The sequence below is a fragment of the Pipistrellus kuhlii genome, unplaced genomic scaffold (genome assembly GCF_014108245.1).
Source record: "Pipistrellus kuhlii isolate mPipKuh1 unplaced genomic scaffold, mPipKuh1.p scaffold_m20_p_8, whole genome shotgun sequence".
Classification (NCBI taxonomy): domain Eukaryota; kingdom Metazoa; phylum Chordata; class Mammalia; order Chiroptera; family Vespertilionidae; genus Pipistrellus; species Pipistrellus kuhlii.
Genome location: NW_023425584.1, coordinates 23249633 through 23275808, shown reverse-complemented (window position 1 = coordinate 23275808; position 26176 = coordinate 23249633). Strand labels below are relative to the sequence as shown.

At 43.0% G+C, this 26176-nt stretch overlaps 1 protein-coding gene across 7 annotated transcripts in view; it reads right to left on the bottom strand.

Annotated features, from left to right (window-relative positions):
* Positions 1 to 7015, bottom strand: part of NR3C1 (nuclear receptor subfamily 3 group C member 1) — a 99790-nt gene extending 92775 nt beyond the window's left edge. For 2 of the 7 annotated variants that reach the window (XM_036425017.2, XM_036425022.2), the window contains exons 1-2: positions 4941 to 5054; positions 1378 to 2583 (exon numbers count right to left, since the gene is read on the bottom strand). In XM_036425017.2, the coding sequence (XP_036280910.1) occupies positions 1378 to 2570 (1193 nt within the window). In that variant the 5' untranslated portion in view covers positions 2571 to 2583; positions 4941 to 5054. Of the gene's footprint in view, positions 1 to 1377; positions 2584 to 4260; positions 4366 to 4940; positions 5055 to 5692; positions 5806 to 6041; positions 6171 to 6832 lie in introns of those variants that run through there. The other 5 variants (XM_045576507.1, XM_036425018.2, XM_036425023.2 and 2 more) reach the window with 5 other exon arrangements.
* Between the last annotated feature and the right edge of the window lie 19161 nt (positions 7016 to 26176).

The window sequence follows — 26176 nt, the reverse complement described above, 5'->3', positions numbered from 1 at the left end:
TTTACTGAAAACATTTTCAACCTCAATTCAGAATGACAGCAATTCAAAGCTGGAGTAGTGTTCTTTTATAGGAAGATAATTATTATTTAAATAATAGTCTAGTAGTAGGTTGCTTACATTTAGACACACAAGAACCAAGGTGATATTTTTCTGATGAGAAACAACTAAGCCCTTTAAAGGAATAAAACATAGCTTAAATCTAAGTGTAAAATTCTTCCCGAACAAGAAAATCTTCCTACCAAAGGAGGGGAAGAAGAGACATCTCTGTTAGGACATCCCTTTAACAGAAAAAGTATTTTAAAGGAAGTTTTAAATAAAATCTCCAGTGATTAGTTAATGGGAACAATGACTATCACTAACATTTAAGAAAAAGCTTGAAATGCTTATGTATAAATAAATCACTGTGTCTACTGTGCCTTTAAAAAAAAAACACCACCACTGATTGTCTCTATAATCACATTTTTAAATATTTTCCTTCACACACAAAATGTGGTATACAACCTGGTATTTATCTGAATTGGGGATGGGCACAGGTACAGAACTAACAACAGGACCATCTAAATTTAGAACTTTCCCCCAGTAATTCCATTTTAATAGATCCTTTGGATGTCAAACAGAAATGTCAGTACACTTTTAAGCGACTGAGATAAACAAAGAAAAGCATCAAAGGACGGTGAGAATTGAAGCTTAACAATATTGGCCATCAGTTTCTACTTAAGAAGTTGTGGGAACATTTGAAAGTAAAATTTTGTTTTGCACTATGTTGCCACCAATAAGAGACTGATCAGCAAACAAGACTTGGCTACTTTAGGTCAGGAACCTCACAAGCAAGTCCTTTGCCTAATGCTGTGGTCCCATACATTGTTCACTGCATTTCTGTGACTTGTTAGTACTTCTGATTTTTAACCCTTTACTCTCGTTACATTCCACAAGTGTGCAAACACAGCAGAACAACTCTTGGTTACCTGAGGTATAATATAAAGGGCTCTTTTCATTTTGATGTAAGCATATTCTAAAACAGCTTAAATGAACATGCACCATGAACATGCTGTATCTGCAAACATTAAAACCTCTTGAACTTATACAATTTTTAATTAAGATCCGTTAATGAGCAGTATTTTTTTTAAATAAAATTTTCAACCATTGGCCAATGGGATACTGAATGCCAATATTCAGACAAAAACTTGAAATGTATAGAAATAGGCTATCTACCATGTCTACATTAAAAAAAAACAAACACAAACAAACAAACAAAAAACCTCCTTAAACTTATTCACATGAAGAAGCACATTAATTGCTGGAGAAAACATACAAATAAATGAATATTTAATTCTACCAATCTCTCTCAGACTTAAGAAATTGAAAACCAAATCTTACCTTGAGTAGCCATTAGAAAAAACCGATCGCCCAGGGAAGTTCAAAGTTCCCAAGGAAGTCAAGTTGTCATCTCCAGATCCTTGGCACCTATTCCAATTTTCTGAACCAACAGGGATTGGTGGAATGACATTAAAAACAGGCTTCTGATCCTGCTGCTGAGAAAGGGATGCTGTATTCATGTCATAGTGGTACATCTGTCCCCCAGAGGTGCTCACACCGTGCACAGAAATGGCAGACATTTTATTACCAATTACGTTTGCCCCAGAAAAACTTTCCTGACAGTAAACCGGGCCCAGTCTCTCCTGCTTAATTACTCCAGGGGTGCAGAGTTCAATGAAATCTTCTTCTTTTTCTGTCTTCACCTGGGGCAGTGCCACACTGCCGGGGCTTGGTAAAATCAGATCTCCATTATCCTTAATTTTAGGTTTAGTTTCTGGCAAAACGAGAGGCTTACAGTCCTCATTTGAGTTTCCTTCCAAAAGGAATGGATCATCCTCTCCTCCCAAAGGAGAAAGCAAACAGTTTTCATCTATCAAGAGGTCTGGTCTCCAGGGGCTCTCGTTCATCTCTTTCCCTGGGGACCCAGGAGGAAACTCCAAATCCTGCAAAATGTCGAAGGCTCTTTGGTCTGTGGAATACAACTTCACATTGCCACCGTTGGTGCCAGCCTGGCTCTTCAAATCTTGCTGTTCCGAAGAAGACATGTCGGGTTGTGTTTTTGGAAACTCCTTCTCTGTGGGGTTAACAGAAACAGTAGCAGACGCTGCACTCTTGGGATTCTCTGGAACAATGGTCGACTTATTGAGGTTTGCAATGCTTTCTTCCAGAAGCCGAAAGTCTGTTTCCCCAGAGGAGAGGCTGATTTGGCCCGGTTGTGGGAACCCCAGGTCATTTCCCATCACTTTTGTTTCTGTCTCTCCCATATACAGTCCCATGGAGAGGGAAACAGCCTGGGACAGATCTGGCTGCTGCGCATTGCTTCCTGAGCCTTTTGGAAAATCAACCAAAAGTCTTTGCTGCTTGGAGTCTGTCAGAGAAGCAGCAGCCAGTGAGGGGGAAGATGCAGAAACCTTCACAGTAGCTCCTCCCCTTAGGGTTTTATAGAAGTCCATCACTTTTCCTCTCTCCCCAACAAGCACGCTCCTGGGGATTTCTTCTTTACTGGGGGAGCCTAAGGATTCCTTCGAGTCCATCAATGAATATCAGCTACAAAAAAGAGAGAGGGGGGCATAATAAGCTATAAAGTCACATTATCTGTGATCCGTTTAGTAAGAGCTTGTTAAATGAACCTTTTAGTTAACCCTGAATCTAATTCCTCATTATCAGAAGAGTAGTTTCTGTCATGCAGAATGAAAAGCCATGCACGTCCCCTGCTCCCATTCAGTGTGCCACACTTGAAAGTACGATACAGTCCATTGCATGGCTGAGAGCAAAATTATATCAAACGCAGCTTGGCTATTCATCCTGACACTCACAGAACTGTAACTTTGTTAATTATAGACATTATCATTCATTACATCTGATTATTCTAAAGGTTAGAGTTGATGCCAAAGTATTTCATTAAAAAAAGAACTATGATCATTAAAATTCCTGCCTCTTTTCAATCACGGCTTTTCTGAGAATCAATACACATAAAATTTGATAAGTACTATGATAGAATTCTTTACCTGATTATTCTCCAATTACCCTCCTACTAGCTAGCTAGTCATACATTCAAACCTTTTAGTACAACCTCCTAGTAAATCATGCTCATTTTACCTGAAAAAAATAAACAATGATGATTTTGCTTATCTTCCAATAGGCTAGGAAAAGGCTCTTATTTTTAACTCATACTTCTTATTGAATGTACCTGTTGAATAGTGCCTGCCCTCAAATTTGACATACCAAATGAAATACATTGTAATAAAGGCAAACTAAAATTTAGATTTTAAAAAGCAGAAGAGAATATAGCTCTTTTCACAACAACTTTAGCTTATTTAAATATAATAAATGCAGTGCCTCTCAATCTGCACAACACAATAAAATATGGATGACGCTACAGTTCTTTAAAACTGCTTAAGATCCTCAGTATAAAACGATATATTTCTAAATAAAGACGTCTCCTTTCCAATTTTTAACTACCTAACAAGACAAAAACCCAGAACGCTAAAATCTTATTCGTATAAATCCAAGCGGGAAAAAAATCCTGTAAAATGCTGCTAATTTTCTCTGCATTCTAAACCTTCCCCTATGACAACTCTGAGCCTATTCTCAAGTCGGTTAGATTGCCAGTATATCAATAATCAGGATTTTTTTTTAAAAAGGGGCAAAGTCTTTGATAAGCATACTATTTGCGACATGATAGTCAAATCTCACCCAAATGAAACTTGTCCTGTACAGAGACTTTAAAAAACATAAACTTCACTGGCCCTCACAGAAAAATGGAGTGCGATGAAGGTGGAAGGGTGAAATCTTGGTGGTAAATTGCTTATCGCCCCCTTTGATCTGATAACGATCTTTAAACACTGGGCATCAAGTGGAACCTAATGAATTTGCACACCTTCTTGACAGCTGCCTCCCAATTCTAAGCCAAAACAATGCCTCCTGAAATGAAAAAGATCCCTTCCTCCAAGGGCTTTAGCCCCCAGTTTAAGTTGCAAATAACTGACACCTCAACGAACAGCGCTGCAGGGGTCTTCAGGGCCAGTCCAGGCTGCCAGACCCAGCCTGCATCCCAAATGTCCAACAACGCGCGGCTCGTCAAAACCGCACCAGAAAGCGGTGACGACTGGGGAGGGTCTTTTGGAAAAAAGGGTCACTTATAAAAGTCAGGTGAGAAATACCGCCAAGCGCCAAACCTCAGCTGGGGGATGGGGGTGGGAGGTGAGAGAAAGGCGCCTAGACCTGTTGCTGCGTTCTTTCCCGACACGCCCACTCCTATCCGAGACCGCCGGCCCCGGCCAAAGTCTCCAAGCGGCGGGCGGTCAGCCCCCCGCGGGCGTGCGCTCACCCGCACTCATACCCGCACCACCGCCGCACGCTCACCCACCCGCACGCACACCCGCACTCACACCCGCACTACAGCCGCGGGCGAGCCCGCCCCGAGTGGGACGCGCTGGAGCCTCGACAGAAACCCCGCCGCGCTTGGCGCACCGGGGCGGAGTGGGAAGACTCGGGCGAACAGAATTCAGAAGCGGCTTAGTATTCACCATGAAAATGGGTATCTGGGCCCCCCCCCCCCCCCCCCCCCCCCCACACACACACACACAAACACCCCCCCCCCCGGAGAAGCAAAGGAAGAGGATTTGGAAAACAACAACAACAACAAAAAAGAGCGGCTGGAAACCCGAGGCAGCCGGACCGGCTCCACTCGCAGAGTCGGAGCCCAGTTTCCTCCCCCTCGGCCCCGGGAGAGGAAGAGCCCGGCGCTGGCACCCGCGCACTGCCCTTTCGTCACCGGCCCTCGGCCCTCGCCACCCCCCACCCCCCCACGCCCCGCGGCTGATAAAAAAGTTTGCAGGCTCCGCCGCGGCCCCGAGCAGCGCCTCCCGGGAGCGGGGAGCGGGCCGGCCGCCGGCGCTTACCTCTGTGGAGGCGCAGCGCGCCTGCCGCCCGCGCTCCCACGGCGGGCAGCCCGGATAAACAACTCAGCACGGGAAAGAGGCCGATTTCTCCCCTGGAAAAGGGAAGTCAGCAGCCGCCCCCTTCTCCATGAGTGGGGGGGAGCCCCTCTCTAAGAAAAGTCCAGCATTGCTCGCTGACAAGCCGGCCCCCGCCCCGAGCCCCTCTGCCCGGGCTGGGTCTCGGGCGCGCGTCCTCCGTCCCGGCGCCTGGCCGCTCGCTCCAGCCGCTCTCTCTGGCGGCGGCGTCTCCTTCCACCCACGAGACTCCGGCCCCGACGGACGGACAGACGGGCGGCGGCGACTAGGGCTCCCGTCACCAACTCGAGATCGCAAAATGGAGGAGGAGGAGAGGAGAGGAGAGGGGAGGGAGTGCGGACACGCGAAAGGGCCGCCCCGCCGCGGCGAGGGAGCGAGCGGGCGGGCGGGCGGGGGCGGCGCCACGGCGCGCTCTCTCCACACGCGCTCCCACTCCGCCCCCGGCGCTCCCCGCCCAGAGGGGCCGCGCGGCGGCGCGGGGAACGGTGCAACCTGTTGGCGACGCTGGGCAACTGCACGGGTGTCCGCGGCCCCTGCCCCCACGCCCTCCTCGCGGGCCCCGCCGCCCCTCCCACGCCCTCTGCCCCCGCCCAGGTGCCCGCCGCCCCCGGGCCGCGCGGAGACGGTCCTCGCTCACCCAACCCCCCTGGAGAAAAGGAGAGGAGGCGGGGGCAGACCTCGTCTCCCGGGAGCGCTCCGAAGGGAAACCGAGTTTCTCTAGTTTCTCTTCTGCCTCCTTCCCGCCTCCGCCCAGCTCCGCGACTCCCGACCCACTCGGGAGCTCGCCCTGAACCACCGCCGCCGGCGCCCCGCGGCTGACAGACTGCGGGGGGGGGGGGGCTGGGCGCCGCCCCAGGAGCCGCGGGGGGTCCGCGCCGCCGCCCCCGGGCCGAGGTGCGCGACGTGCGGCCCTGAGCGCGGGGCGGCGGGGCTGCACGGAGACGGTGCCGCAGCGTCTGTGCGCCGGGCCGGTCCGCCCGACACGCCCTCCGGGGAGGCCGCGGGGAGGGGGCCGGCGCGGCAGACTCGGGGCGCGGGGGCAGCTGCGTGCCGCCAGGCCCCCACCCGCCCCCGCACCGTCGGGGCGGCCGGGTCTGCACCCGCCGCCACGCTCCCGTCCCGGAGAGAAGTTGCCAGCAGAACCCACCCTCCCCCGCGTCCGGCCGGCCCCCTCCCGCTTCCCCAGCCTCCCGGGCGGCGGCGGCGGCGGCGGCGGCGGCGGCAGGAGGCTCTGCCTGCCAAGTTCAACCCCCACCCTCCCTCCCCGCGCGCTCACACTTGAAGGAAGTTGCACGCCAGAAGCAAAACCTCCAGCGAGCTGCATTTCTTTGCACTTTCCCCCCTATTATTATTATTATTATTATTATTTATTTTATTTTATTTTTTAAGGAAAGCAGGGGGTGGCAGGCCTAAAAGCAAGTTGCAGGCGAAACAGTAAGTTGTTGCCGGTCAAGTACGCCCTCACCCCCCAAACTCCTGACCTCTCCCGCCAGCCCGCCCGGGACCGGCTCCCAGGCGTCCGGGGGAGGCCCCTCGGGGAATCCTGACTTCGGCTGCACGCGACTCCGTGCACCGCCCGCCCTTCCGTGCCCACGGGACCCCAGCCCGCCCTCCGCAGCCGAAGCGCACGCAGCTTGAACATGTCAGCACCCCACTCCCTCCAGCTGTTCCCGTTACGCGGGGAGACGGGCGGCCAGCCACCCCCCCCCGGGAGCGGGGCCGGGGCCGGGGGTGTCCGCGCGGGAGGCGCCCCCTCCAGCCCCCTGCCCGCTCGCTGGACCCGGGGCGCCCGGCGGCGCGGGGCCGGAGCCTCCTACCTGGAGCGGCACGCACCATGGTGTTCGCGGCTCGGGAGAAGGCGGTGCGGCGAGGCTTCGGGGTGTAGGGAGGTAACTTGTGCGCCCCCACAGGTGACAGCGCTCGCCAGCTCCTGCCGGGGGCGGAGGCTGCCACCGCTCCACCTCGTCGCTGCCCGGAGCGCGGCGCAGCCACTCTCCTGCAGGCCCGGCCGACTGGGCTCTGACACCTTCCAGCGGGGCGGGCGGCGCGTGCCGGAAGCCGCCGCCGCCATCTTGGTAAAGGGCGCTGACGCCGCTCGCGGCGCCGCCACCATCTTGGCCCAGCGCTTCGCTCGGGGCCTCCGGAGTCGCCCTTCCTCTCGCCTGAGCGGGGGTCGCGCCTCGGGGGAGGCCGGGGGTGACAGGAGAGGAGGAAGCCTTCAGCCAGCGGCTCCTCCTGAGGCGCCCTGGGCGCGCTTTCCGTCAGGGCCGCCATCTTGGCAAAGGGAGAGGGAAGCAAAGGAGAGGGCACCAAACCTTGGCCCAGGTCGGATTTCTATGAAGGGTACTGAGCAACACAGGTGTTAACCTTTTTCTGAACGCAGAAGGGATGACGTCTCCTTTCCTTTCCCTTGTTGCCGGCCTTGCCTTGGGGCGCACAGTGGACTACAAGTAAAAATCTGCTCGGAAAGCTACCTGGCAGGCCTGCCCGTGTCCCACCTCCCACCTCTGCAGGGCTAGAGACAGAGGTCAGCAAACCACCAGCAGTACCACGAGGGAGAAAGTCAAGACTCAAGCTTGCAATAATGTTATGCATGGTTTAAAAGGCAGTTAAATAACTCATGCCAATGTGGTTCCCCTTCTAAATAGGCTTCAATGTTATATTAGGAATATCTTAGATACTAGAGGCCCAGTGCACAAAATACATGCACAGGTAGAAGATATTTAGTAATCTTTCAATAAATTATATTTCTGAGGCCTGGCTGGCAATCAGAGCCTATAGGGGCCTTCCTTACCTGGGGTGCCTTTCAGTGTCTTGTAGCCCAATTTTTATTTTGTTTTCATTTTATTACACTAGAGGCCCAGTGCATGAAATTCGTGCATGGGGAGGGACCCAAATGGCTGCCAGCAGGGCCTTCTGCACTGCCCCCTGGTGGTCAGCGCACATCATAGCGAGTGGTTGAACTCCCCAGGGCACAATTTGCATAATAACCTTTTATTATATAGGATAAATTATATATATATATATATATATATATATATACACACACACACACACACACACACACACACACACACATATATAATAAGTTACCTAACTTCTCCCCAAAACATAAACCAATTAATTTCTAATTGTATGACCCTACTCTAAGAATATGCTTTGTTTTGTGTGGGTTTTTATTTTTTTTATTTTTATTTTTTTACTTATTTAATTCTAGGTGGGGATACTCTGCTTTTAAAAATAATATCCAAACATTCCCAATCAACTTTTCCCCCCACTCATTTTAAATTCAAACAAGAGCTGAATAGATAGGTCTTATTATCAGTTTTCATGAAAATTAGAGGAAACTGAAGCTTACAGAGGATGATGCCTATTCAAGGTCACATGCTTATCTTGGCTGGAGAAGGAAGGTAGAATCAGACCATATTAAAAGAGGTTTTTCTTTGTTGATCTCATAATTCCCATGAAAGAGAATGAAAATCCCATGATAGACTTGAAAAAAAAAAAAAAAGTGTATAGAATTTAGTTCAAGAAATGAAATCCAATGTACCAGAAAGAAAGTGAAATTAAAATTGTAATAACAGGATTTCTAACAATTTAAATAAGCAAATTTACTAGTAATTTACTGAGCTTATGTCTGCTAGGCACTATTGACAGTGTTTTATACATACCATCTTAAATCTTTACTTATGACAATTACTAACCAGTAACCCTCAGAAGTTATAATAAATAGGATGAATCCCATGTGAGGGGGAATATAACTGATGTCTCAGTAGTAGAGGTGGGTATGAAGGTGAGCTATCCAAACCCCATCAAGGCAAGGACCTGATCAGTCTTTTTCATTGCTGCATGCTCCACTCCCAAACAGAGCCCAGTACAAAGTAGGTGCTCAGCAAATATTTTACAGAGTTATAATAAAACAGAGTCAAGGAGACCCAATACCACTTTTGCTAGGTTGTTGTGGAGGCCAAGTGAGCTAATGAAAAGTGCACAAGTATTACTCAGACACTAATTTTTATTATCGGATGGTTAAATATCAGAGTGCTTTCATTATACAGAAACAAAAAACAACTAGGACCCATTATTAAGTGTTTTCATAGTTTCCTGTACTTTGGTAGCACATTACAAGGATAGTTCATTATTTGTGGCTCATTTCTTAAATTTTTGTCCCCTGCTTAGAACATAAGCTCTGTGAAGGCAGAGCCTGTGTTTCTTTTTCTTTCTTTCTTTTTTTCTTTTTTTTTTTTTAATCATTGTATCACTACGGCATAGTAGGTGCTCAGTGGATGTTTGTTGAATAAATGAATTACTTAATGAATTAATGAATGTATGGATGGAAAGAGTCTAAGACTATAACCTAAGGCCAGTGAACCTTACATCTAAATAGTAACCAAACCACCTTTTAAATTTGTACAGCAATTGATATATTATCCAAGTGAGTTCTCCCATCCTGTTCACATGTATTATTATTTCCGTTTCCATTAAAACAATCCATGCCTCACTGCCAGGTTACTCCTCTAACACATCATCAAATCATGTCATGTTCCTACTCACGTAACAAATCATGGTGTATATATGCAATAAAGTGGTCAAGATTGCCAGTACATTATTACTGTTAATGGTGTGGAAAATGTTGAAGTTATGCTAAATGGGGGAGAGGGAAAGTAATTTTGTAGTTAAGATTGGGCTTTGACGTCATTTCTGGGATGTAAATAGCAGATTTTAAATTCTAGCTGTATGACCCTGAACAAATCATTTAACTTCTTCTATGTGCCTGGATGGTTAGATGCACATGAGGTGATGTTTGGGTTTGATATTTAGTAATCCTTCAATAAATTATATTTCCATATATCTAATAAAAATGAGGCATTGAACAGAATAGGAAAAGGCATTAAATGTTAGGCCTGCAGGTTATAGAATTATAATTTAATATAATTAAAAATTTATCTTTCAGAAAAAGTAACTACAATGATTTCCTATTCTACCGTGTTTTTCTGAAAATAAGACATCCTCTGAAAATAAGACCTAGCACATGGAAAGATAAAACATCCCCTGAAAATAAGACCTAGCGCAACTTTGGGAGAAAAAATTAATAAAGACACTGTCGTATTTTCGGGGAAACAAGGTAGTATATGCAGACTCCTAACTTCCATTTGGGTATTTAAGACTGTCTTTTACCTGCTTTCTAGGTCAGGCAAAATCTTCTAGTTGATGCAATTGGACTGATATTTGATTAAATTAAAAAGTCAAAGCAAGGGAATCATAAAAAAATTATACAGGCTTTGAAACCTAAAACCTAGAATTAAACATTTGTTTCCTAACCCTTTGCTGAAGGTCTAAAGGTTTTGTAAGCCCACTGACTGGAGTTCGTTGCCTTCGTTCATGTATGAACTGCACTACAGCATTGCAATGAAGAGCCAGACTGCCTGGGTCCCTCCACCTCTCTGAGGAAGTAATGTTGGGTAGCCTAACGACCTGTGCCTTAGTTTCCACCATGTGTGAAAGGAGGATGAGAATAGTACTAACTCATGAGAGTGTAGATTTTATCCCCTTGCTCTCAATCTCTTAAAGTTGTTTTGCACTCACTTCATCTAATAGCAATTGTTTACATAGCAGTTTTACATTTAGATCGTATAGAACAACTATTTTTTTTTACTCATTTCATTATTTACTTAAGTAATTACAATAACAAATGCAAATGAAATAAAAATGTTTTGAGGGAAATAAACATGTTTTAAGGGGGAAAAACACATGGGACTATTGGTAAGCATACAGCTTAACAGATGGGAGAAGAAATGTATAGAGTATACTAGCCTTGGCTCCAGTGTTCAGCACATCCTGAGCATCAATCAGGACGTGTTCTAGGGAGAAGGGAGAACCTGGGTGAGCCGAGATGAATGCATTGAGTAGTGTTGGTGAAGAGAGATCCCGTTAAAGAAAGATCACAGCTTTTACCACATTCATTCCCACCTCCACTGTTGTTTATCACTTATTTCCTTTTACATAAGGACACCTCCTTGTGACTTATTTTCTTTTAGCTCATAATTCCTTGTCATGGTTCTAGTTTTATTTATTGTATCTTTCTGTCTCCCCATACACATCCTTTAAATCTATGATGTTAAATGTAAATTGCAATAAATGATCATGTTTGTATAAGTCATTTTGAGTTATGGTAAATCATTGAATATATTAGTTGTATATTAAACCAACATGAACAGATCCTGTAGGTTGTCAAAACTTACTTTAAAAAATTGTTCCTGCAGCTATCATAGCTATTAGATGCTTTTTAAAAATAATACCTTGATTTTAGGATACACTTCTATTCTTGTTTAACTTTGTAAGGTAAGAGGTTTAAGGGAACCCAGCTGAGCTTTGAATATCCCATCTTTTTCTGCTTCAATATTTCCATTTTATACCAGATATGCCTATTATAAACAATTCACATGTAGTATAGCACATTCTTAAGCATAATGAATTTCACTTTAGTACTTCTCTTTGTAATTAGAATTAGCACTACCACATGCTAAGTTATTACCAACATCCTTGGTGTCCTGCTGCTTCTCATGATATTTTCAATGACTCCATCATAAAACCTAAAATATCACAATTGTGCTCATATCCATGTAGCCTTTATCCTTTATGTTGGCAGAACGTAGTTTAAGCAATACCTGCTTCAAGGATGAGGTGAATATCAGCAGATAAAAAGGGTAAGTTTTGAAATAAGCAGAAACCAAATGCTTTTAGTGTTTGGAGACAGTAGAGCAAACACTGAAAAGCTGTAGCTAGTATTGTGCACTTTGTTTTTCATTTGTGGCCATTGTGGCTGGCCATTATGCCACTAGCTTTCTTCCTCTACTGATTTAATTTCCTTTTCTATCCCACGTTCTCTGGTGGAGATTGCTTCAAGCTGCTCAATTTCTAGGTGGGCCCTCTCAGCTCATTTTCGAAAACCTGCATTTTCATTTTTGTGCTTACGACCTATTTAATGGTGGAGTTTAAAAGATCCAAATATCCTTGGTATAGGGATCCTAGAACAAGATAGGAATATGCTTTATATCAGACTGAAGAGTTATAAAGGACATTTACAATTTTAAAAATTTGATATCAGTATTAATTAAATTTTCTCTAGCCTCTTCTTAAGTTTTCAACATAAGACCTGAGTTTGAAATCCTGTTCTGCCATTGACTTAACCAAAGGAGCTGGGGTAGACATTTACTTATTCTCAGCCGTGGTTTTTCTATCTGTAAAAGTAGAATAATGGTATCTACTCCACCTCTACTCCACCTGTCTCATAGGACCACCTAAGGGAGGCTCCAGAGGAGTTTTTCAATACCAAGCCTGGCTGGGAAAACAAGGAGGAACTTGTAGAATTTTTGCATCATCATTTCACCACAACAAAAGAGACCACTAATTTTATTAAAAGCTAGGAACCCAGAGCGCGATTCAAAATTGCACAGCACCACCCACCCCTGAGTCGCTGATCGGGGGGCCCCACAGCAGCCACGACCACTGCTGATCATGCCCTTCCCCAGTGCAGGTGCACAGAGGCCTCTGCCACCCACCTCTGATGCTGCGTGTACAACCTCCTCCTGTCCCATTGACCCATTACAGCATCCTGGTTAATTAGTGTGTGTGTGTGAATATATATATATATATATATATATATATATATATATATATATATATTGTATATATATATATAATCATTGCCTCTCTTCACTCATTCCCCAGATAACCCATACAAATGGGAGACCTAAAGGTCCAGGCAGAGAAGTGATGACTCAGTAGTGTGCTGGAGCTGACTGACTGTCATATTCTCAGGAATTGTGTAAAATAGTTGTTAATCCTGGCCAATATTAAAAATTAAATTATTTATGAGCTTAAAAATTAAGTAAAATATTTTTTAAACAAAGGCAATAAATGCTGAATATGTAACTTCTTAATTATTTTAAATTTTCCTAATATATATGCTTTATAAGGTTATTTTCTTCTGTTCTGCATATTGGATCTATTTTATATGGTGTGATACCGCATATCTCTTCTCAATGCTGCATTCAGAAATGTTGTTTTGATGGTTTGAAATCAACCATGGCAACGTATTTACACTGTGAAAATTGGAAAACACTACAAATTAGGTTTTATTTCATTTGTTTATTGTCTCAATTTAAGAAAGTGAGGGGAGAAATTTTAATAATGATAATTAAACTTAAAACTGTGTTAATTTATGAATAACACACAAAAATTGAGGAAATGTCTATTTAGTACTTGAAAACTTTTATCTGATCAGCAAAGAAGTCTCTCACATCATTGAAAAATGCATGTCATCTATCATATATCTTTGTTGTTTCACTTTCATCTCCCTTGAAAATACATACATACTGCCCCACTCCCAACAGTTGTTAAACATTTATCAGCACAGGGGTGGACACAATCTAGTTAGCCATTCAAAAAGATCATTCCACCTACAATTGGAGCCTGAGTTGTAGGAGCAAAGAAAAGAAGCAGAGATAGCAGTGAGGAGGCAGGGGCGTTGGTTTGAAAAAGATGGGATTTGTACCGAGGTAGTGGCAGTGGAAGTGGGAAGCTATGGTGGGACAAGGGAAAAATGTTGGAGACTAAAGGAAGGCAATCCAGTCATTTGCAGCTCTATGGAAGAGATGGACTTCAAGGAAGGCCCATGCTAAAGGAAGACTGCCTGGCGGATACTAAGAAGGCTCAATGGTTGAAGGAATTGAGTGCACAGAAAGCTATACCTGAGGAACAGAGTAAGGAGCAGCGTGTGGAAGGAGATAAGGAAATATTGGTAGTGTTAGAGTTTTAGTAAATATCTTTGAAACACCTGGAGAAAGCTGGGCGTCTTTGTCTTACAATAGGAATGGGGATGGGGGGAGAGGAGATGGGGGACTGCAAGTACAGTAACATGTCATAACTGGACCTCACATTGTCAGTTTTCTTACTCCTCTAGAAATTTGATTGAGATTTTTGCCTACATCAAGGGATTGTTTCTTCACCCCAATGCCTCAATCCTAACCCAATCTATGTAGATTATTTTTTTCTAGCATTTGTCTGTTTAAATTTTGAAACTCTCCCTTACTCAATCACCTTGTGCTGCACAGATAGTGCTTTCTTTTTTTCACTTCTCATGGCCTTGTTCACAGTTTTTCCTTGCTTCGTCATAAAGAAGGACCCTATCACAAGCCACCATACTGTATTGCCTACTAGTTTTCAGAAAGCTTCTGGTTATCTTGCCTCCTCCCTTACAACCTACAATCCATACTCCACATTGCAGGTTGTACTAGTATGCTTTGGTTTTAACATTTGCAAGAGAAATTATTAAATTTTATGGAGTTATAAAAACAAATATTTTATAAAAGAAAGAATAACCACTTGCCATTTACCCACCCTTTCAACTCCAATGGCCAGAGAAAGGACAGATTATCAACTACAGTGCTACCAATGACTGACACTTCCAGGATTCTGTTTGGATATATCAATTTGGTTCACTTTGGTCTTCAGAGAATTAGCTATTTTATTGATGAGTTCAATTAATTATGGAATCTTTATTAATAGTAGAGACTTTCCCAACTGTCTCACCCATTCATTTATTCCTTCAGCAACAAATAATTCCTTCAACAAAATACCAATTATTACCTGTTAGGCCCCACTGGAAGACTGTGGGAATATAAAATGCTTAAGATATAATCTCTACACTGGAGGAAATGCAGACAGATTTAGTAATAAGTCATTACCAATCCAGAAATACGCATTAAGAAGTCATTGGGTGTTTAAGAAGGAAGTAGGTGGGGGCATGGAGATGGTGGTCAGGGAGGATTTTTGATTTGAATTATAAAGGGTTTCCTACAGGTTATTTGGTTATTGCTCAAGGAAATAACACTTACAAAGAAAGCTTATCATTAGTATTCTATCAGAACATTTCTTTTGAGCATTTAAAAGAAACTAAACTGGTAAAGCAAAGAGAAAATTATTGATTTAGTGTTAGGCAAGATGGATCCAGGAGCTCAGACAATGTCAAAAGAGCTTAGACTATCGCTTAGCTTTCCTTTCCTCTATTTTGGCTTTATTCCTGGGAAAGCTACCTCCACTGGATGGTCTGCAGTAACTTCAGTGAAAGAGAGTCCTTTTTGTCCAATCACAGTAGTGCATGTCCCTGGGAGGGGTTTCATTGGCCTCGTTGGGTCACATGCTCACCCCTGAACCATGGGATGTCAGCATGTGTACCCTGATAGGCAAAACCACTGACATCTACCACTGACATCTAAGAGTGGGATAATAGAGAGAGGGGGCGGGGAGGGAACGGATGGGAGAGAGATAATTGGACTTTTAAAGTAGGAGAAAGGGGATGCTGGCCAGGCACAAAATAACAGATGTCCATTACAATAGCTACTTATCAAAATATTAATAGTGACATAAACATCATATTTTACATGTTAAGGAAATTAGTCATTATCTAAAATGTTTGTCCACAAGGGAATGAACCCTGAAAATTAAGTATCATTATTAAAAGTCCTGCTAATTTCTGTTGCTGATTTTAGTAGAGAAAAAATATGGATTTGTACTTTAAAATTTTCAAATAGTACACAAATGAATTGACTGTTGCTTTGTAGAAATAGTACTTGTACTTAATTGGGCTCTTTTCAGGTGATGTAATGATGTTTACAATGTTTAAGCTGGTTTTATTGTCTTTCACAGAAGGAATTTGTCTCCCTTGATTGTGATTCCAACAAGCATGATGGGGTAGAGAAGGCTGCTGTGAGCCTCTGCCTGCTTATTTTGCTCCTTCTGTCTTGACAAGCTGAATGTCATGCAAATGTCTCCAGCCTGGGCACTGGGCAGGCAGGAAGCCAGAACCAGTAATAGAAGCAGGAGGCGCTCCATGAATACTTGCTGATTAATTTTAGCTCCATAGGTCTAATGGGTTTTCCATCCCTATAATTACCATCAGCAAATAGTTATTGAATGATGTCCAGCATATTTTTCTCTTTCTTTGCTCCTAACTTTCATTTTCTATTTTACTTCTCAGTGATTTCATCATGTGTTTCTGTTCACCAGACCAACAATCTCATTTATCAGTTTCTAATTGTTCAATTTTATTCCACCTATGAGATACCTATCTTTATTTGTTTGTTTGTTTGTTTATCCATCCCCACCTGAGAATATTTCTCTATTGATTTTTAGGGAGAGTGCAAGAGAGAGGGAAAGACAGAGAAAAATATCGATGTGAGAGAAAGACATGAATTGGTTGCCTCCTGCATGAACCCTAACCAGGGCCCAGACAGGGGAGGAGCTTGCAACTGAGGTATGTGCCCTTAACTGGAATCAAACCTGGGACCCTTCAGTCTGCAGGCCCACGCTCTATCCATTCAGCCACATTGACTAGAGCTATTTAATTATTTTTATTGTGAATAGTTCAAGTCCTGTCTGGATTTAGTGAGGGGATAGATTGTGAAAAAAATAGATTATTGAGTGGCTATTCTGTTAGCACATTTCACACATGCTTTACAAGTTAGTCTTTTTTTTTTTCTCTGAAATTAGAAATAATGCTTAATAAGACTGTGAGTACTGACTGTGTCACTCTATCGAGCAAATGGAGAGCATTAAGGAGTGAAGGAATGAGTTCTGAATATGACAAGTGGGGAAATACTCTACAAAAGGAAGATTGGAGTCTCCCAAGAAAAACTGTTGTCTTTGTGTGGGTGGCCTTGGAAGAACAAAACATAAATTTAGTTAGTACTTCTGTCGTTCTAAAAAGTTTTTTAAAAAGTAATACCTGCCTTAAACGTACATACTTACTTTTTTAATTTTTTTTAATTTTTTATTTTTAAATATATTTTATTGATTTTGAACAGAGAGGAAGGGAGAGAGATAGAGAGTTAGAAACATCGATGAGAGAGAGTCATCGATCAGTTGTCTCTTGCACACCCCCTACTGGGGATATGCCCGCAACCAAGGTACATGCCCTTGACTGGAATCGAACCCGGGTCCCTTCAGTCCCCAAGCCGACGCTTTATCCATTGAGCTAAACCGGTCTTGGCTATACTTACTTTTTAAAAATCCAAATATAAGAAGGCAGAAATACATAAAGTAAGAAGTAAAAACTCTCTCCCCCCATTTTGCAGATGTAACTATTTTTAAGAGCTGGTATGCATACGTCCAGACCATTTCTGTTAATGCATGTGTGAGTGTATGCATGTATAGACATACGTACAGCTTTTAAAAAATGTCAGTATGCATATTTTTCAACTTTATTCATTTTTTTTAAAATATATTTTATTGATTTTGTACAGAGAGGAAGGGATAGAGATAGAGAGTTAGAAACATCGATGAGAGTCATCGATCAGTTGCCTCTTGCACACCCCCTACTGGGGATATGCCCGCAACCAAGGTACATGCCCTTGACTGGAATCGAACCCGGGTCCCTTCAGTCCCCAAGCCGACGCTCTATCCATTGAGCTAAACCGGTCCCGGCTCAACTTTATTCATTATATGATCTGGGGCATCTTTTTATGTCAACATTTTTAGGTAATAACACAAGTTTTCTATTGTTTGGCTATATTATAATTTACTTCACTCACCTTCTTTTTGTATAGATAAATATTTGTTTCCCATTTTTCACTCTTGTAAGCCATGCTGCAACGAATAGCCTTGCCTATATATATATATATATATATATATATATATATATATATATATATATATATATATCTTTGTGCCATTATGAAGCTATCTCTTTAGCTCTTTAGTATAGAAATCTTCAGGCAAATATAATTCATAACAATCATGAAGCACCCAAATGTGCCACATTAATGGGCTTATTTTTAAGAAATGCTTGTCCATTGCCAGTTCATTTTCTGCTTTCACCTTCCTTGAGGCATTTTAGAAAAATTCAATCAGAGCAGGGGTCATGGATGGCCATGCAGAACAGGCTACCACCTGAAGATCCCCGTGTCTGACTAATTGTCTTTGCTGAATTCATCCTTATGTTACTGTATTATAAATTCAAGAGGATTGGTTTCCATATGAAGTGGGAAATGTCACCTGCAAGGGATTATTTAGGGACACCACAATGCTTTTGTTGAACAACCTTCCTCCTATGATGTCCTTAATCATGACCATATGGTGGGTAAATACTGTTTCTTACCTGCCACACATCCATCCACGCTCCCCATATGAAACTAGAACCTGAATTTTCCTTTTGGAAAACTGTCCTTTCCCGAACTCCAGTCCATGTGTCTGTGGTGGGATTAACCTCATCCTCAAATCTATGGATGGCCCAGGCCGGGACTCCTAGAGTCTTTGTTCAGAGATAGGTGCATGATACTTTACTGTAGACCTTCTGGGACTATTCAGAAACTTGCCCTTTTTCAACAGTAACAGGTAAGCTGATAAGATATGAGATTGGAGCAACTGTATTCTACCTCTTAGAGCCTCCATCAGATGAGGCTGACAAAAAGAATATTATAATACTATATAATAATAATAATAATAATAATAATAATAATAAGAAGAAGAAGAAGCAAAGAGATCTGGAAATAGAAAGATTCCCAATTATACAATTTGAATGTCTATCCTGAGGCTAGGGTTATTTCTATACCTACTATTACATATTCTGAGAAACAAATTTGTTTTGTTTATTTCAGCCAGTTAGAGTTAGCTCTTTGACACTCGAATCTGAAAGGCTCCTGATTTAAGAAGTAAAGGCCGACAACATGGTGTGCTGCTCCTTCCTCCTGGAAGGGAGAGGCAGGCTGAGGTTAGCAGCCATCTAGGTGACCGCCAAAGAGAAGGAGAAGCCAGAGAGAGACGCCAGCTGAATGCCTAAAAATAAACTTTACCTGCTTTACGAGTTTGGCTAGAGTTTCCTATTAATGATTAACTAGGTGAGATGGTCAAACTCCTTTATTTAAAATACAGTAACATAAATGAGAATATCAACTTTTAGTTAATTTAGTCATGCTAGGTACATCTGGCTCAGATTTTCATTTCAAATAATATAGAAATTACATCTCTATTTTAGGCTGTGACATAAAAGAAAAATAAATGAAAACAAAACAAAAACCCATAATCCTCCCAAAGAAATGTCTTTTCTGGTTTCTTCTCTTTAGGACAGCCTAAATTATTGTTCTATTTTCCATATCAAGCCACCCTTATATTTTATTGCTTTGTTTATAGTAGATTTGATATTATATTAACTTAAATATAGTACCTGTAAATATGATCTAGTGAAGTATATATTAAAATAGTTTAATATCTTATTATTATTGGTGTTTTTGAAACCCAAACCTGATAGCTGAAAGAAAAACACTACTATAAAAAGTCAATCCCTTAGTTGAATTAAATTTTTTAATAAATATTGCTACTGTTTTACATATGGATACTTTATACTTCCCTCCTCTGTAGCAGAGATAGGCGTGGTGGAGAGGAATATCATTAGTTGGATTCAGTAAACATTTATTTAGTTATTAATAGCTCCAGCTCAGTCTGAAATAGATTTGAGACTCTACCTCTTGGTAGACATATGTCTTTAGTTTCCTTATTAGAAAAATAAAGGTAATGACAGTATTTGCTCATAAGGTTCTCACACAGATTAAATAAGGTTCTCACACAGATTAAATAAGCTATTTAGCACAGTGTCTGACAATTTGTGAGTGCTGTTATGTTACATGATTATTGTCACTAAGCTCTGTGTAAGGGACTGGCAATGCTAATAACCAACAAATCATTATCATCTCTGCAGAAAGCGAGATGGACATGTAGGCATAACCCAATCAGAAAGAACTCGCTCTCTCTCACACACATACCCCAGCACAGCACTCCACACCACATTACTACACTCCACTCCACACCACTCCACACCACACACACCACACCACACACACCACACCATACCACATCACACCACACCACACACACCACACCATACCACATCACACACACACCACACCACACCACACACACCACATCACACAGATGCACCACATCACACACACCACACCACATACACCAAACCCACCACACCACACCACACACACCACTCCACACACACACCACACCACACCACACACACCACACCACACACACCACTCCACACACACACCACACCACACCACACACAGCACACCACACACAGCACACCACACACACCACACCACTCCACACCACACCACATCACTCCACACCACACCACATCACACCACACACAGCACACCACACACAGCACACCACACACACCACACCACTCCACACCACACCACATCACTCCACACCACACCACATCACACCACACACAGCACACCACACACACCACACACACCACATCACACCACACCACACCACTCCACACACACCACACCACACCACTCCACACCACACCACATCACTCCACACACACCACTCCACACCACTCCACACCACACCACACACACCACACACACCATACCACATCACACACACACCACACACACCACACACACCACACCACATCACACACACACCACACCATACCACAAACACCACATCACACACACACCATACCACACAACAAACACTACACACACCACACCACACCTGACCACACCACTCCACACACACCACACCACACCACACACACCACACCACACACACCACACACACCACACACACCACACCACACCTGACCACACCACTCCACACACACCACACCACACCACACACACCACACCACTCCATACCACACCACACCACACACATTACACCACACACACCACACACACCACACCATACCACACACACACACCACACACACCACACCACACCACGCCACACAGACCACACCACACCACACACCACACCACTCCACACATACCACACCACATCATTCCACTCACACTACACCATAGTACTCCACATATACACCACACCACCCCATACCACACACACTACACACACCACACCACACACACCACACACACTACACACACCACACCACACACACCACACACACTACACATACCACACAACACCACACACACCACATACACCACACCACACACACACACAACAGCTTTCTTCAGACTAAACCACTTTCCTCTTCTATCATGGATTGTAAAGAGGCTCATTGAGCACCTGCTGGGATTCTATAAAAGAAACTCAGCTTCTAGTTGGAAATTTTCACTATATGACTTATCAAGCTCCTCATAGCTTGATTGTGTGGGTATGTGTGTGTGTGGTGTGGTATGTGTAGTGTGTGTGCATCTACAATTCTATAAAGCACACAACTTACACTTCGCTGTGGCATTTGATCCTTATGAAGCCCAAGAGAACCACAGATTTCCCACACCGGTTGAGCATGCTCAAAAGGACATTTAAAGGCATAGAAGTTGATCACATGCTCTTGAACCAGCAAATCTTTACATCCCAAGGAAATGAAAGCCCAAAGAAATGGAATGATTTGTCTGAGGTCTCACTGATTTACCAAGGAACCAGAAGGAACATGTAAGTTTGCCTAACACACTGAACATAGTGATATATAATCTTCAAACATCAATATTTACCTTTTATGAATTTATTGTTGGCCATGTGTCAATCCACACATTCATTTGTTTACTTATATAAATGCCACCAAAAATCCCTTTCACTTCACCATCCAAGTTTGTTTAACAGAGTGGACAAAGCATTGAGGGAGGGAGATGGGCTTTGGTTTTGGATTTAGGACCCTTCCCTGCACCGCCCTCCCCTCCCACTGCACCATCTGGGTGACTTTCTTTTTCTCTTGTTGGCTCCCTCAGGTCTCTAGACTTTCACTCCCTATCTCTTTGGACACACACAGAAGTAATTACATTCCTCATCACTCTCACTGCAGAGCTTTACTAGAAAGCCCATATTATTGGGCTCCTACTGTATGTCTATAAGCAAGGCACTGGGGATAGAGATAAATAATGACAGTGTTTATTTGGGGGGTGATAGAAACACTCTGGAATTAGATCGTGGGGATGACTGTACAAAATTAAGATGATGACTGTCCTCAAGGCTCTCCCACTGAAAAGGAGACAAACAGATGATGTTATACAGTAAATGCAATAAAAAAAAAAAAAGGATGAACAGGCTGTGACAGGAAGTCAGGGGGTGAAGGCAGGAATCTGGGAGGTTCTGGAGGAAGCAGGTCACAACTTCAAGGCTGAGTAAGAGTTGGTGGTGGGCAGATCCATTGATACAGCCTGAGGCTCGAGTGATGATGACCATGCGGAGAGGAAGAATAGTGTTAACAGAACTGGCTCCAACCAGGGCATAATGGAGACAGAACATAAGCTCCTCTGCTTCCGGCTGTATGATCTGGACCTCGTTACTCAGTTTCCCTGTCTAGTAAATAGGCATCATGATTGGTCCCCCCCCCCCCCCCCCCGCAGGGCTATTGTGAGGATTCAATAAGATTATGTATGCTAATCTTAGCACTGTCCTTGACACTAATAACAGTAGCAGCAGCTACTATTAATAATAAAAACAGTATTGCCAATTTACTATCACCAGCCACATATTTAAAAAATATATATTTTTTATTGATTTTCAGAGAGTAAGGGGGAAGGAGATAGAAACATCAATAATGAGATAGAATCATTGATTGGCTGCCTCCTACATCCCCTACTGGGGATCAAGTCTGCAACCCAGGCAGGTTTCCTTGACCAGAATCAATCCTGGGACTCTTCAGTCCACAGGCAGATGCTCTATCTACTGAGCCAAATGAACTAGGGCAATATTGTTATAGCTGTTCCGTTGTCCCCTCTCCCTCTGACAAGGACATGAGCACATTCATGTTTTGCTATTAAATATAGTCTATTTATAAATACTTTCAACTGCCTGGAGACATTTTGGGTTGTTGCAGATGGAAGAGGGTAGTCTCTTTGGACTCTGGAAGGCAGAGACCAGTAATGGTGCTAAACATCCCACAATGCACAGCACAGCCCAGCACAACCATGAATTACGCTGCCCAAAATGTCAGCAGTGCCCAAGCTGACAATCCCTTCCCTAGATGTAACCCACGTCCTGTACACTTTCATTGATCATCAGGAAACATGGTGAAGCAATGTCCCTCAATATCCTAAGTTCAGCTGCAAGTGTATATGCTTCGGATATTTTATACATTTTTACCTCTCTGGAAACAAAAGTTCTTTGGAGCTCCCGGTGGTATCATTCACACTTTTCTTGCTACTAAAATAGTTGAGTTAAAAAAAAAAAAATCATTTCCCCTCATGATAACTCAAGATAAACACCTTCTTTTTTAGATAGTGATTTTTTAAACAAAATTCACACACACACACACACACACACACACACACACACAAAAAAAAAAAAAAAAAAAAAAAAAAAAAGACTTGACTAGCCAGACTTTGAGAGCCTCTTTTTCAGGGAGTACAGAAACTGGTAACCATTCTAGCTTGTCTCCACGGCCCTTGGGCTCCGAATGGCTTAGCCACCCAATGCTGGCCGCTGCAGGCGATGGGAGGCTGGTGCCCTTTGAGTCCTCACTGTCTTCCTATCAGGTCTGTGGGAGCTGGGCCAACAGCAGGGGCTCAGAAGGATTGGTATGTTCATGTTTTTTTCAAAGGAGACTTGCTCCAAGTAGCTTTTCTAAATGGCAATGTTGGCCGAAACCAGTTTGGCTCAGTGGTAGAGCGTTGGTCTGTGGACTGAAAGGTCCTGGGTTCGATTCCGGTCAAGGGCATGTACCTTGGTTGCAGGCACATCCCAGGTAGGGGGTGTGCAAGAGGCAACTGGTCGATGTTTCTCTCTCATTGACGTTTCTCCCATCCAAGTACTAACCAGGCCTGACCCTGCTTAGCTTCCGAGATCAGACGAGATCGGGCACGTTCAGGGTGGTATGGCCGTAGACTCTCATTGACGTTTGTATCTCTCTCCCTTCCTCTCTGTAAAAAATCAATAAAAGATATTTTTTAAAAAAATAAATAAATGGAAATGTTGATGGGCCTTGTTCTTTATCCCTCCGTCTTCTAGAAGCAGCAGAGTAGGGAAGCTCTGGGGCAAACCTGCCAGGGTCTGCATCTGGCTCTGACTCCTGTTGCCTATGTGACTCTGATAAACTGTGCCTCAGACTCCTTACATGTTAGATGAGAACAGATGATAGCACCTGCCTCCTAGGATTGTTGTAAAGATTGAGTTCTTATCTGTAAAGCACTTAGAACACAGCCTGGCATGTGTAAGCAATAAATAAATATTAGTTGGTTCTCTCACTGTTTATTCCTATTTGCTCTTACAGTTCCTTCATTGGCTCATAGGATGTTCTGCAATAGATGTCAGGTGTGATGTGGACTTGGTAGAAGGTACGTGTCATTGCAGGGTATGCAACACAGTCACAGCCAAGACCGGCTGTGGTGCAAGGTGGGAGTGGCTGGAGTTGCGTTCATTGCTTGTTCAGTTCTCCTTTTTCATTAGCCAACCAACAGCTTGTTTTTCCTCTCCCCTCATCTTTACTATACCCAGCTTTCTATTGTCCTAGCTTTTCCTCCCAAGAATGAAATTTCACCACTGTCTTCCCTGCTTTGACCCTCCATAGTGTTTCATTTGGCTACCCCTTACTGGTTTGTTTCCTACTGAACTGCCCATCAAATAATTTGGGAATTTGTTTAAAGTACAAATAATCCCTTCCCCTCAAATGGTGCTGGGACAATGGGATAGTCATATGCAAAAGAATGAAGTTGGATTCTTGCCTCACATCACATACAAAAATTTACTCAAAATGGATCAAAGAGTTAAATATAAGAGGTAAAGCTATACAATACCAGAAGAACACATATGTGTGTATCTTTATAACCATGGATTAGGCAGCTACCAAAAGCACAAGCAAGCAAGGAAAAAATTGATAACCTGTATGGACTGTATCAAAATGAAGACTTTTCTATTTCAAAGAACATTAGGAAGAACATGAAAAGACAGCCCCCAAAGAATGAAATATTTGCAAATCATACATCTGATAAGGGTGTGATCCAGAACACACAAAGAACTTTCACAACTTGATACTAAATGCCAACCTTATGCTTTCAAAACAAGATGGGCAAATGACGTGAATACAAAGTTCTCTAAAGACATACAAATGGCCAGTAAGCAAATGAAAAGGTTCTCAACAGCGATACTCATTAGGGAAATGCAAAAACATGTGAAATGTCACTTCATCCCCACAATGATGGCTGTAATAAAAATAAAAGAAGAAGAAAATAACAGTTGTTAAGGATATGGAGAAATGATAACTCGCATATTGCTGATAGTTGTAAGATGGTGCAGCCACTGTGGCACTTCCTCAAAAAGTTAAACATAAAGTTGCCATATGACCAAGCAATTCCACTCCTGGGTATCTACCCAGGAGAAATAAAGAAATCTGCCCACACAAATATTTATACATGAATGTTTACAATACCATTATTCATAATAGCCAAGAAGTAGAAAACTCCTAAATTTCCATAAGCCGATAGATAAACACAATGTGGTGTATTCATACAATAGAATATCATACAGCTATGAAAGGGACTGAAGTACTGATTGACACCTACTATAATACAGATGCCCTTTTAGCACATTATGCTAAGTGAAAGAAGACAGACACAAAAAGCCACCTAGCGTGAAATTCCATTTATATGAAATGTCCAGAACAGGCAATTCCATAAACCAAAAGTTGATTAGTGGCTGCCAGAGGGTTTAGGAAGAAAGGAAATGGGAGTGACTGCAAAGAAGGACAGCGTTTATTTGGGAGGTGATAGAAATACTCTGGAATTAGATCGTGGGGATGACTGTACATTAAGAATATACGAAAGCCCACTAGATTGTACTTTTTAAAATGGAGATGTTTATGTCATGTGAATTATATGTCAATGGTAATAATAATAATTATAATAATAATAATAAAGAAAGACAGAAGTTATTTAAAACCAGCATATGCTTTCTATTTTCTTTGGAATGTTGATACATTGATACAAATCACTAAAATAACAAAGCACAGGAGTTATGCCATTAATACTTCTTTTATAAAAAGACACATGTTCCATTCTAGGTAAGAAATAAAAGTTCATGCAAACTAGGATCAAGAATAGTCAGAGGCCAAGGGAAGGCCAAATTCAAGGAACTTGGTTGTCAAAAACTCCTTTGACTAATTTTTAAAC